The following is a 13,793-nucleotide window of genomic DNA, read 5'->3' as shown; positions in this document are numbered from 1 at the left end:
TGTGTAACAGTGTGTGTGTGTGTGTGTAACAGTGTGTGTGTGTGTGTGCTTAACACGCCATTGAGCTGTTACGCAGCATTCAAGCGATGGCGCAACATATGTCCAAGCAGCCCCAAAGCACATGTGTCCTGCCGCTCTGCCCCACTGAGTGTGTGTGTGTGTGTTGCCAGACAAATCCCATTTGATGTTCACTCAGCAGAAAGCCAATGCCAATGAAGCATGCAAAAGGTATTTCTGTTTTCGTTCCCACTGCTGCCGCTGTTCTCTGCCTTTCTGAGATTTTGGCTTTGTAACTCAAAAAATCAGAAACAGCAGCAGCAGCAGCAGGAGCGGCAGGAGCGGCGGCGAGCAGGGTCGAGCGAATGTGCAAACATCATGAAAAACGCTGGCGTAAAAGACGAAAAATGAAAATTTCCAAGAAACAAAGGCAAAAGCAGGTCGGGGCTACAGCTGCGGGCAGATAAAGGCGCTTACAAGCCGCAGAAGCAGCAGGAATGGGGAATGCGGCAAGTGCGAGTATGGTTGCAAGAAAACTTTTTCCTGTAGCTTTTTATTGAACTTTAATTCGCTTTGGCAAAACGAAACGAAAAATGTGTAGAGTAAATTGTTTTATTTAAGTTGTACTTTGTGCGCAAATGTGAGGGCTAGCCGGCAATGGACAGCCGAGCAACAGGACATGGAAGGGAGGAGGGGCTGGATTGATACAGAACCCCACGGCCGTAATGTCCTTTATATTCGCATTGTAAATAAGCAGCCAAGTGGGCGCACCACTGGCTCCTTGGCTCCTTGGCTGCTCAGCAGCTCGGCAGCTTCATTGTCCATTGCCCATTGGCTCATAAAATGGCTTCCGGTTATGCTTCAAGTGAGATTAACTTGTCGTTTGCAATTTCTCTTTGATTCGCTTGAGACGTAGGCGTTGCTGTTGTTGTTGTTATTCTTCTTCTTGTTGTTGGTGTTGTTGTTGGTGTCGATGCTGGCGTTGGCGTTATGGGGCCTTTGCCCGATCTTGTTCTGTGGCCGCTTTCCCTTTCATCTTTCGACGCATTTGTCTTTGTTGCCAAGTCGCAATGTTTTATGATTTTCACTTTTTTTTAGTTTTTTATTTCCATTTCTTCCTCTCCTTGTTCCGAGCCTTGTTGATCAACTTGAAAAATGTCCATGTAATTGTTCTCCGTGTCCTGTGTCCTTTGTCTTGTTGTTGTTTTATTCGCACAAATTGATTTACAACAATACGTTTTGCTTTACACGTTTGAGTGCCACTGGTTGGTTGGGGGAGTGGAGCGGGGAGCGGGGAGCGGCCCGGGGCGGCAAAAAAGGTCTCAGGTGCTAGCTGTATTTGTTTTCAAATTGTTTTGTTTTCGATTCGGCAGAAAAAGGAAACCTCATGCGGCATATGCGTGTGTGGCTGGCCCGCAGTCTGGCTATTTTTTTTTTGTGTTTTTTTTTTGGCTTTCTATGCCGCGCGCTTTCACTTTTGCTCCTTGCTGCTGTCGATTGTTATTGGCTGTCCTTAGGCGCAAACACAAATCTGCCGTGGTTTGCGCTTGGGCCACTGTGCAATTAAGCCACGCAATCAGAATGCAAGATGAAGGCTGAGCAAATAGCGGCAGGCCGGCAGTGCAGTGGCCGCCATGTTTGCTCACTGCAGGCATCACAAAATGGCCGCCGCCGGCTACAAAAAAAATCAAACAAAGGCGGCCCTTCTGCACTGCAAACTCGCCGGCTGCCCATCCACAGCTATTTTTGTGGCAGGGCAGCCCTTTCTAGCCCTTTCTAGGTTAACAGCACGGCTCGCCCTGACGAATCGGCAATCAGCGTGGCCATAAAATTGCAATTTCAGAACGCACTAGTCGGGGCTACCGATTAAAGCCAACTTTAGTTCCATTTGGTGAGTCAAGAGGTTTGCAAGCCCAGACAATGAAGTTGGCCCCGCTATTGTTTGGTAAGTAAGTCCTAACACACAACTTCTAGCTTAACTTCCTGAGGGAAAGCACAACTATCTAGATTCTAGAAGAAGGGGTGAGTATTCGGAAAGGCCGTGTCCGATTCGACAGTTTGTTGTTTATAAAGATTTGCATTATTTTAAGCTCTATAAAGCATTCACTGAAGAAGATAGAAGATATTACAAACATTTAGTTTTTGTATTAGCAGAGTGTTTTTATTTAAATTGTTTAAATAATCTTGGCAATTAATTTATTTCATTTATGATGAGGTTGTAGTATCCGGCTAGTCCCAGGGGAGGTCCCCAGGATGGGTCTTGGTCCGATTACAAATATGCACTTAGAAAAACAAAGGTCTATTACAATTAACAAGAAAGGTATTCTGTCTATATTTTTGTTTTCTACTTTATTCGATCGTTCCCTCTTCTCCCTCAATTTAAGATTATTTTGAATTAGCACTTAAGCAGCATTCAAGAATATCTTTTTAATATGTGTAGTTGTATAGTTTTAATCTTTGGCTTTGTCTACTTAACGATCGGGAATTGTGGCATCTTTCTTTTATTTGCGAACTTCCTCTCTGGGAATCACAAAGCCAGCAATTCTCACGATGAATTTATTAAAGAGCACTAAAAAGGAAGCTTATTGTAATTTTCTTTTCTATGTCAAAGCAGTTAGTTAGTCGACCCAACCTGCAAACCTCAGCCCTCTTGCCTTAGATTTAGACTTTAGACTTTTTCCCAGACTCTGAAATTGCCGCATCGAATATAAATGAATCCAAAGTCAGGATGGCCCTTCTTGCGACTTTAAGCTGTTGTAGTGGAATTGAGAACAATTAGATACATTTAAATACATTTCAGCATTGCTGTTGGGACGCACCACTTGGGGCAGCATCGACGACTTCGAGGATGCCGTAGAAGTGACAACCGCGGGCCGCTTTTTGCCAGGTCCTGTGCAACTTTACACGGTTGGTCGCACTCGCCAGACGAAGAAAATTAGGAAGGAGCTGGTGGAGGCCGCACTTAATCACACACTGGATAGCCGCAAGGTGGACAGATATTGTTGCTTCTGGGTGTATCAGGACCATCCAGCCATTCCAGAGGTGTGGGAGCACCGCAGGGAGTATCCATTTGATTTTGTGGAGAACGGCTGGTTGGTGAAGAATCAGCGCAACTTCCAGGAACCACAAAAGGCGGAGTTGTATTCATAAGTTTGCCAGTCTCAGGCATTGGCTATTTCATTTAATTGCGTCCAGAGCACGTAGAGTTTGTTTCAACACGAAATTATAATTAACTTTGTGCCGCCTTCGCGTCTGCCCCACTGTACTTGCTCGTACATATACAATGTCTGAGTAAAAGTTCTGAAAATTTGTGCTGTTTGCGCCTAAAAGCCAGACAGCACATAATGGATTTGACACATTATAATCAGGTTTGCATAGCGACGGGCCCACAGTAGGGGGTCGGCCCCAAGCGGCGCGTTGACAGTCGACCTCTTCAAGTCTCCCTTCAACGTGTTCAAGTTGATGACAAACGGAGCTGCTGAGGCTCGTCCAGTTAGTCAGTCAGTCGGTCGGTCAGGAAAGATGCAGACATCAAACTTATGAACAGGCCCCAGCTTACTTTGACGTGCTCTGCTTATTTGGTCAGGGTCAGTGGCAGAGCATTGCTTCTGGTGGCTGTTGTCAGTAGTTGGGCTCAAGATTCATCATCTCGAGGCTCGCCTTGCTCTTGTTGTTGTTGAGGCTCATGTCTGGGCATTTACTTAGTTAATTAAATTCAACTTCTTTGGGGAGTCGCAGGAGCAGCCGGCGACCAGTTGAGCAGCCAAAGAGCCGACCAAGTTTAATGCTGCAATGCCCTCAGGCGTGCATGAGGTCCTTGCCAGCTGTTTGCACGAGTGTGTGTCGCTCACGGGCTTAGGAATCGCTCGTCAGTTGTGGGATAAGTTTGCACAAGCCATATACAAGTATGTAGTACGATTATAGTATATTTGTCCAAGTCCATATCATAGGTAAATATATTGCCACACACAAGCACACACGTCAGCTAAAGGCAGATGTTTGCTTTTAATTTCGACTCTTTTTTTTTTACTTTGCTTCTTGTGGCATTGCTCATAATGGCCATGATGATGAGTACACAAATGCACAAGTGCTGCAACGTCTTGAGTGATAATTATTATGCAAAAGTATTTACATAATCCACATGGCATATATACGAGTACGTACGGGTGTATTGGAACAATTTGCTGCTTGAATGCTTAATGAAAATGGTGAAAAGATTTGCTCCGCATTTGCCAAAAGAAATCCACAGCCACAACCCCACATATAACTTCGAGTATACTATATCTGTATCTGTATCTACGCTCAACTAGAAGCTGCTTCAGCTGAATTGCATTGGGGCTACTTTAGCATTGATTGACTGGCTGACTGGTTGGTTGGTTGGCTGCCTGCCTGACTGCCTGGCTGGCTGACTGCCTGAGAGACTTACAAGTAGGAGCCGTGCAATAAGGCAGAGGCAATCAGCTGGCATTTTGTGGGAGGCACACGCAAGTAAATAGTTTCAAACTTAATCGATTTCAAATGAAAATCTATCGTACTCTGCTCGCAGATAGGATTCGAGAGCAGTAGTGGCTGGCTGAAGCACATTTAAATGAAATTCTCCGGCCCACATACATGGGGGGCGGGTGGACAAAAATGCAACTACCTAGCATTCAAATAGTTAACTATATTTTATTGTGCTTTAATTTGAATTTCTTGCATTCCAGGGATGCGTATTTGAATATATATTACATGTATTTATTTCCAAGTTTTAGTTTTAAAACAGTTAACTTGTGTGCCATCTGTGACTATTCATATAAAAATGATTGAACTATGACTCTTGATAAACGAACGTTGAAATTTCTTGAACTTAAAAACCTGCCGACACCAAAAGCGCTAAGCAACGAACATGGATTATTTAACGCAGGTAGGAGCTTTGCTCTTCTTCCCACAAATAATAATACACAGTATACGCACATATAAGTTAATAAAACGTACCTAATGACTAATATAAGGCACTTAAGAGTTCATAATTAAAATGGAACTAAACAGAAATCGGAATCTGGGTAGAGTCGAGTAAAAGCAACTAGAATGGGATTTTCACCTACTTACAATATTATTATCTAAACAATTTTAGTTGTCATATTTCCAATTTTCTTAGTTAATTGTTTTATATTTAATTCAATAACGAGCAATTCAATCAGCCGTTACTTTTCAATGCAATTTAAAATTGAAATCAGTTGGTTCTTCAGAGAGCCAAGACACACACCACTTGATACTCGGCCGTCATCAGCTGCGTTGCCCAACACTGTGCCGCTAAAGATAACACTCAGCGAACAGCTGACTTGATTTTTGGCGCGCTTTCTTCATATTGTGATTGTGTACTTTGTGCAAAATCGAATTGTGTTTATTTGTGTACTTTGTGCAAAATCGAATTGTGTTTATTTGTGTATTTTAGTTGACTAACATGTCGGTTTTGTTGGCGGACATTGATGCCACTTGTGCCGCGTTAGGTTACAGCGATGGCCAGCGGTATCAGGCGGAGCCCGATGCCGCCGAAGGTTTAAAGGTAAATAAGAATTGAAAACAATTGTGTATTGTGGTATTAAGGTGTTGTGTTGCAGCATTTGATTTGGATTTTGCGTCGGGATCTGGACAATCATGAGTATCGTCGCCACTTGGGCCGCGCCAAGGTGCTGCAAACGGATCTCGTGTACATGCTGCCCGATTATGTGGAGCAGGAAGAGTTCGCAGACCTGCTCATCCGTCTGCTGGTCATTCTGACCAATCCTACGTTGCTGCTCTATCGCGACGGTCCACCCAAGGACAATCATGGACGGAAAGTGTATCTGGAGCTTATAGACATACTGCAGGGCTACAAAGCCGCCTTTGCCAGGGACAAAATCTGGATTGCGTTGTTCAATAAACTCAAGCAGGCCTTGGAAATAGTGAGTACACCAATCGATCTAGTTGATATGTAAATTACTTAAGCATTGAAGAAAACAAAAACAAAATGAATATGCCTGACGAAACTCTTGCCACGCGCAGCAGCAGCGACAGCTGCGACAGTTGCATTGAGGAATCCGTACCGAAGCCGGCGAACGCTTCTCAGATCAGCTCCTACTTCATGTGCTTGGTCTGCATGCGGACTGCGCGCAATCCGCGCGTTAGCTTCTGCGGCCATCACTTCTGCGGCAAGTGCATTCAGCATTGGCTGCGCATGCAGGGCGACGATTGCAAGTGCCCGTATTGTATGTCGCAGATCGGCGAGAATACGCTGATCATGGTGCGCCACAACAGACTGATGCTGACGGCGCCGTATTCAAGCGCCAGATCGCTGGCACAGACCCGCAAGCTGATCTTCAACACCTCTGAGTATAACAAGGAGATGCTCGTACTGCCAGAGGCGGGAATGTTTATTACGGGCTATGTGGAGTATCCGCCTGAGCTGATGCCTCGGATTCGGCCGTTGCCGCAGGAGTTGTTGCGCCAGGTATCCAGGCGTCCGGTCAGGCGTTGGTTTCTCGAACCGCAGATAAACCAACGAGTCTTCACCTTGGTAATTCTCGTTTTCATGTTCGCCATGTCCCTCAGCATGGGCGTTCGAGAATAGAAATTCAAAATTTTGCGCTCGTTTAGCCAGTTTGTGTGATATTTTTGTTCCGTATGTATTGATCTGATGTTAAATAGATTTTTGGCCGTTGCTTTCGGCATTATATGCGAAGTGTAGCGTTAATTAGCCATCTTTAAAATTGGTTTCCGGCTGGCCCCCCCATGTTGCTTTTTATTGCCTGGCATCGCAAGTTTGTTTGTCCAACTATTTTGTAATCTTTATATTAATGGCCGTCGCTGCTGCCATTGCCGCTCAAAAGTTTTAATGGTGCAGCTGCCAGCAGTCAACTTAAAAATGCTTTTTTCATTTTACTCGACGCACAGTGGCTCAGAGTCAATTATCGTTGCGAACACTTTTGGGAAAAATGAAGCACTCAATTTTGTTTGAGCTTGAAAGTCCTTAAAAACAACTATTTGGCTCATCGTATTTAAAGAAAACCATTAAATCCAGAAGAGTGTTAAGAGCATGAGAGCAGCCGAGCGTGAGAATATGAGTCTCCTTCGTGTTTTTTGTCTCATTTCAATAGTTCAGTCAATATTCAAAGAGCAATATTAATCTATTCATTACTCTATTTCAAACCTAAAATAATTTATTGATATATTTACAAAGGTGTTGAAATTAGAGCGGATCCTGTGCCACTAAAGCCCTCAATCTAGACGTCAAAAAGACTTTCATGCCTATCAGTTAGTTTTAACCACATATGGCTGCTAGAAAACGATGCTGGAAGGAAACATACAAAAACAAAATGTCCAAAACATCGTTAACCGAAAAGGATCCTTCCTTAAAAAAAACACGCTCATAAACAGTCTTGACTTTTGGCGAAATTACACTTAGCAGGACAAGGCTCAAGTCAAGGCACTGTAAAGCATCAATTCCTTAGCAAACTTTCTTTAATTACCGGAGTTTAAGAGTTCCTTTTGGCGTCCGATATGTTTGACGTGAAAGAAAACCAAATGGGAAATGTATACATATATAACCTCTTACAATTTCTTTAGGTGCTTCAAGCAAAAAATTCTTTATATTAAGTCTTCAAGCTTTGCTGTGGAGACCAGTGTGCGGGGAAACTGTTTTGCTTAGCTCTCGGTTTGTTTCTGCTGGCTTCGCCTTTGATTATGCTCGCTATTTTCCAACAGACCTTTTACGCTTTGTACGTTTCATAACTAATTTGAACTTCATATACTATCTCTCTCGTCCATCTCTCTGTCCTCCCATCTTTGACTGTGCCAGTTTTTTTATATTTTTTTATTTCATATTTTTGTGCCCCCACTTACAACCCTTGAACTTTTCAAGCGCTTAATTTGCAAAAAGTTTTAGTTAATCTGAAATTTAGCAGACCTCGTCCTTAGATGGCAGCTATCCTCCGTGACTCTTGCCCAGCTCTTTGCCTAGACAGTCGTTTCTTTTGTGTCCCTTTAATGAATTGCGCGGTGGTAACGTGTTTCAAATACATATTTAGGTGAAAGAATTCCATTTAAGAACAAGTCAAACAACATCAAAATGACACCGCAAAGTTTAGCCCCCACCGCTTCATACTGAGACTGAGACCGCAACAACTCGATTTAATAAACACCCACGAGAAGTGTCAAAAAAATAGAAGAGACTAGGAATGGCTACAAGGCACCGCACCTTCAAATCAACCGTCGTATCCTGCTGACGCGTCAACAAACTGCCAATGCCACACACGTTTGCGGGAGTAGGCAAAACCACAACAGCACAAACAAAAGCAACAACAACATCCTCGACAATGGAAATAATTTGTGGGGGACGAACAATACAAGCACAGAACATGGCAAATGTTTGCGTTTTAGAAAAAAATTCATTCGCCAGCTTAATTTTGATACTCTTACAAATTTACTAACGTTTTGGTCAGAGAATTGCTTCGAATGGAATTCTTAACCTTCAGTATTGAAGACCCGAAATTCTCATGAGACATCCGAGTTAAATATAATTAGAATGAAGACATATCTAAGTATAGCTCGGGAGTCAGTCTTTCAACGGATCGCTCAAACCTAAGTACAATTCTCCAAACAGGCGCTTTTGAACAGTCCCAGCAATTGTTTTTCAAGCAGACGGTTTGTCATCTTTTATTTTTTTAAATCATGTAACGTTTTCACAATAGGTATTGGAATTGATTTAACGATTCAGAATATCAGACTTTTCTTGAAGACACTCCTAGGGATATGAGTCGCCAAGTTCAAATTTCTGTGGCGTCACAAATACTTTGAATCACAAAATGAATCGAAAATATTGTTAGTAAGCGTATGTATTCTTCGGCATGCCAGAGAGTGGCATTTTTCTTGTTTACTTTTGCTCACAGGCTCAAAAAAATGTGGATAAACTCATGTGGTTGCATACACAAATTTACAGAAACGGTACATACAAGTACTACATAGTGGCCTAGGGCTAGAAATGTAGACAGGTGCATCGCCTAAGCGGCGATGAAAACTGTGAAGGGGCGATGAAATGAAAATTCCCAAATCGTTTCATGTTACACGTGTATTATCGACTCTATTTCTGTTTTGTTTTTTCGGGCTGTATGTGGGCATGATACGGGACTGGGACTGGGACTGGGCGGGTATATTGACTTTGAATAGTATGCGTTCAAATATATAATAAATATGTATGCTCATAATATATACTTATATTTGGATGTATTTTTAATATTCTATTAGGGTATATAAGAGGCAAAAAGGTGACCAGTTTTGATTTTCTGTTATGACAACATAATTTAGTTTTTATTTGAGGCATTGCTTAGGGTAGGGGTAGGGTAGAGGTCTATTAAAATGTGACTTCAACTTGTGTACAAAATTAGCAATACTGATAAAATATATAGAAATCTGAAACTCTCCCTCTTAATTCGTCGAACTTTGCAAACTATTCCAGACTTATAGTGTGTTTCCATTGAACAACTGGAGTGCTGTGTAATTCAGTTTTGTTTATAAGTTTAATCTCATTCTTCTTCGCTATTCTACTTATTTCATTTGTGCTCTTAAAATGCTTGTTTCGTCAATTTAGATTTCTAATAAAAATAATATTGGATTGGAGTCTTCTTAAGGACTTGTTTGCCTTCATATACTTGTGTATTAGAACAATTCTTAACTACACTCAGAGGCACTGACATGAAAAAATCAGGAATTTTTTTTAGAGAAACATGTTCAAACATGTAAGTATTGCAAAAATGAACATGAATGGGGATTTGAAAATGCGAATTAATGTCTTTATTTAGTTTTGAAAGCGTGCAGTCACATTAAATTCAATAAGCTGCGCATTATGCAGAACAGTTTCAGAGCTCGGCTGCTCACTTTTCACTGACAGTTGATATTTGTAAATGATTATCCCAGACACACAGGTATATGTATAGGTACAGATATTTAGTATAGCATGTATATATAAATTTTAAACCAAAAAGGAATTTGCGGAGCGCAAACAATTATGTAAACACTTGCCGGCATAGCGCAAACAGCATACGGGGAAAACGCGCGCTCGCAACTCCCATTTTCCATACCCCACAGGCCCAATGCTGGCGACACCCCACCTCTTCCGCCGACCACTCCCGCCGACCCCTCCAGCGCTCCGCTGTTCCCACGCATCGTCGCTATACACACAGTGAAATAAATTCATTTAAAGCCGATTGAATCGACATTCATAACACTCCGGGGAGCAATTCCAAAGGATTTTCATGGCGTTGCCGAGTCGCATAGGATTTCTTTACATTTCCATGATTTTTTCCTTTTTAAGTAACGTTTTTTACTCCGCGTTTTTTTTTATATATATATTCTATACTTGTACGTAGTATATATTTTTTATTTTTAGCTGAACGAATGCGAACGAATTTCTATATGAGCGCTGTCTATCTTGTTGTTGTCGTTTTTGTTATACTATAGATGCTGATTCTGATGCTGATGTTGTTGCTGTTGTTCTTGTTGGTAATGAATGTGCAGGAGGATTTTGCCGCCGCTACTTGGTGGGGCTGTTCTGACTTTTTATGCTTTAGATTCTTTATTTGGCGCTTGCGACTTAAACGCTTTGATGTATGCACAGCGAGCAAGCAAGTGGACACGCGAGGGGTGAGCGGGTAGGGGCTAGGGGTGGCTGTGGGGATGTGGGGCTGCGGCTGCGACTGCGGCTACAGCCACGGCTGCTGGCAACTTTCGGTTTTGAATGAGCAGCAGAGGCAGCATCAGCTCCTCGTTTATGTTTCTGTTGTTGTTGCCGCTGCTGCTGCGTAGGGAAACCAAAGCGGAAGTCATTATTAACTTTGCCTTTGAGTCGTTGCTCTGCCATCATGTATGTGGCGGCTACTCCTACTCCTACTCCCACTCCGACTCCTACTGGTGTCCGTGTCCTGGCCTTGTAGGAGTCGCAGCTGGCTTGTAGGCACAAAAGCCGCATTAGTTGTATTTATTTTTAAGCTTGCAGCAGTAGCAGCAGCAGCAGCAGCACCAGGAGAAGGAGAACGGGAACCAAATGTAATGGCAGCCAGTGAACTTTTCCTATGACCAGCCCCCTCCATCTTCCAGTCTCCCACCCACCACACACACAGACCACGAGGAACGCAAATTGATTTCAACTTGACTTTGTTGTGGTGCTGTCGCTTGGATGCCCAACTGCCTTGACTGACTGCCTCACTGCACACTGGGCTCGAGTTAGGAAAGAAAGCAAAACAGGGAATATGTTTGAGGAAAAAATGTTTTGACAATGCGAAATGTTATTATTTTCTTTCCTTTTCCGAGGAATTCAGGGTCGCTAGGGTACCTGTTGTCTAGATGTTCGAGGAACTCACAGTCGCTACTTATCATTAAGTCAATATTTTTGTATTTCATTTTCATAATAATTTGCCAGCCTTTATGCAAAATGCTCAGCTAAAGTATTCTTTTGGTTAAGGCAGTATACGCAACTAATTAGTCACTCTATCAGCTTTTTACAACGCTAAGCGTTATGCTCTTACATATATCTAATGATGGGGAAGAGCTCCCAAGATCCCCTCATTTGAAAAATTCGGATGTAAGCAATTAAATTATTTTAAAATATCAATTATTTTTATAGAACATGCAACGAAATCTGCTTAAGTAAAAGATGAAAGCATATTTCTTTTCTTACCACTCAACAATTGCCTATATAAGCCCAGACTTTAGCGTTTCTCGTCCAATATATTTCGTTTCAAGTCGCAACCGATTTCGATTTGGAAAGGTACAAAAAATCCGTGGTGAATAAACAGCTTCGTTCGATTTATTTTCTTTGGGAAAAGTACAAAGTAACATTATGATCAAAATCGAACATAGTTGGAATAATATATATGTAAGGTGGCAACACACAAGAGTATTGCCAACCTGCCTTTTCCGCACGGAGAGACACAGTAGAGCAGTGGAGTCGTGAGAGAGAGGTCGAGCTGAGAACATCGTGAAGAGAAGTTGTTTCGTCCGTAGCAGTGTGTCAACGTTGTAGTTTGTAATTCATACTATATTCCTTTAAATCAGTTGTATTTAACGTATCCCACATTGGATTATAATACTAAATAATATTCCTTTTATAATAAACATCTTACATTTGGGGGCTCAACCGGTCCAATGTGCGCAAAAGTTAAAGAACAGTGGCAGTAAAATCGGATATGTACAGTGAAGTTTGACTCGATTGTGGAGATAGAAAAACTGTGTGAAAAGTTGTACGGGCTAAAAGTTGAGCGTAGAGGGTTATTTATTGTAGATTGCTGAAAGTCGAAAAGTTGTGAAGTTGTGCAGCCGTTAAAGTAAGCAATTACAATAATTCAGCCAATCAAGCCAAAAGCAGCGCAGTATTCAAGGCCAAGTGATCGCGTCTAGAAATTTCTACAGATACACACGCAAAAGTACCGTAAGGAATTTTGCACATACAGAAGAAGAGAATGCCGAAAACCAGACGAACGCCGCATAAAGGGAACATAAGTACCAGTTACATCGACGCCATTGATACGGTAGAAGAAAACGAAGAAAAGGGAATAGCAACAATGTCTCTGCAAGTCAGCGAAACAGCTATGAAGAGCAACAGTGACGTCACAGCGCAAATGCAGCAGCTTATACAGTTGCTGGCATTAAAAGTGGAAGTGGATGAACGCAAAGAAAACCAAATCAAAATAACGGCCGATAATTTTGAAAAAATTTTAAGCGATTTCGACGGTTATTCGGTGCCACCTGTAAAATGGTTTGAAATATTTGAGCGCAATGCTGATGCTTACGAATTGTCGGACAAGCAAAAATATGTACAAGCGAGGGGAAAAATGTCGGGAGCTGCCAGATTGTTCTTGGAGTCAGAGTGTGTGAGTGATTTTAAAGAGCTTAAACAAAAGCTAATCGATGAGTTTGAATGTTCTTTGAACAGCGCCGATATTCACCAGCTGTTGAGTGACCGAAAAAAGAAAAAGTCTGAGTCCTTTCATGAATACATTTTGCATATGAAAAAGTTGGCAAGTGTAGGAGATGTAGAAGAGGCAGCCGTTTTACGCCACATAGTTAATGGCCTCAATATAAAGAATGAATTTAAATGTGCCATGTATCGATGTAAGTCGTATAAGTCGCTCAAAGAGGAGTACGCAATTTACGAACTAGTTCATGAGCAAGAGAAAAAACGCACCGAGAAAAATACAACTATTGCAACTGGTAAACCATACAATAGTGACAAAAGAAAAGAGTTCTGTTTTAATTGTGGCTCACCAGACCACAAAAGAAGAGAGTGTACAGCGGATACAAAGTGCTTCAATTGCAGTGAAAGCGGACATATAGCGCGGGACTGCAAGAAAAAAGTCGAGAAAGTGCGAGTTATTGCAGATCAAAGTCGCTTAAAAACAATTGTTATCAACGGGGCTAGTGTTGCATGCCTAGTTGATACAGGATCGGATGTTACAATTTTGAACGAACGTATACTGAAATATTTAAACGATGTCGAGATGCTGAAAAGTTATTCTACGTTGCGCGGATTGGGTAATGCCAGCACGAAGCCAGTTGGATGCTTTCTTGCCAAGGTCGAAGTAGACCAGTTGTGTACAGAGCAGAAGTTTTTGGTCGTACCAAGTCACAGGATGGATTGTAATGCGCTGTTGGGACACGACTTCCTTAAAAAGTTCAAGTTCTCTGCCGATAGCAATGGCTATTCTTTTGAACAGTTGCAAGCCGAACAGAAATCCACAGATGAATATCCGCTAGATGTTTACAGTGTTTTTGAAGAGTCTTGTGTC

At 42.1% G+C, this 13,793-nt stretch overlaps 3 protein-coding genes across 3 annotated transcripts in view; all 3 read left to right on the top strand.

Moving 5' to 3' along the window:
• The first annotated feature begins 1,907 nt into the window (after positions 1-1,907).
• LOC115621623 lies at positions 1,908-3,262 on the top strand. The gene is made up of 2 exons (XM_030515318.1): positions 1,908-1,942; positions 2,798-3,262. The coding sequence occupies exons 1-2, from the start codon at positions 1,918-1,920 to the stop codon at positions 3,145-3,147; spliced, it is 375 nt and encodes a 124-aa protein (XP_030371178.1). The 5' UTR covers positions 1,908-1,917; the 3' UTR covers positions 3,148-3,262.
• A 2,113-nt stretch (positions 3,263-5,375) lies between these two features.
• LOC115620998 (protein timeless homolog) overlaps positions 5,376-13,793 on the top strand; it is a 108,893-nt gene continuing 100,475 nt past the window's right edge. Inside the window, exons 1-2 of the mRNA XM_030514518.1 lie at positions 5,376-5,542; positions 5,598-5,921. Of these exons, the coding sequence (XP_030370378.1) occupies positions 5,441-5,542; positions 5,598-5,921 (426 nt within the window). The 5' untranslated portion in view covers positions 5,376-5,440. The remainder of the gene's footprint in view (positions 5,543-5,597; positions 5,922-13,793) is intronic.
• LOC115621902 lies at positions 5,955-6,709 on the top strand. The gene has a single exon (XM_030515732.1). The coding sequence runs from the start codon at positions 5,987-5,989 to the stop codon at positions 6,584-6,586; it is 600 nt and encodes a 199-aa protein (XP_030371592.1). The 5' UTR covers positions 5,955-5,986; the 3' UTR covers positions 6,587-6,709.

This window comes from Scaptodrosophila lebanonensis, unplaced genomic scaffold (assembly GCF_003285725.1).
Source record: "Scaptodrosophila lebanonensis strain 11010-0011.00,11010-0021.00 unplaced genomic scaffold, SlebRS2 tig00000024-arrow-pilon, whole genome shotgun sequence".
Taxonomy (NCBI): domain Eukaryota; kingdom Metazoa; phylum Arthropoda; class Insecta; order Diptera; family Drosophilidae; genus Scaptodrosophila; species Scaptodrosophila lebanonensis.
Note: the sequence above shows the minus strand (reverse complement) of the source record. Positions and strands in the feature narration are given on the sequence as shown.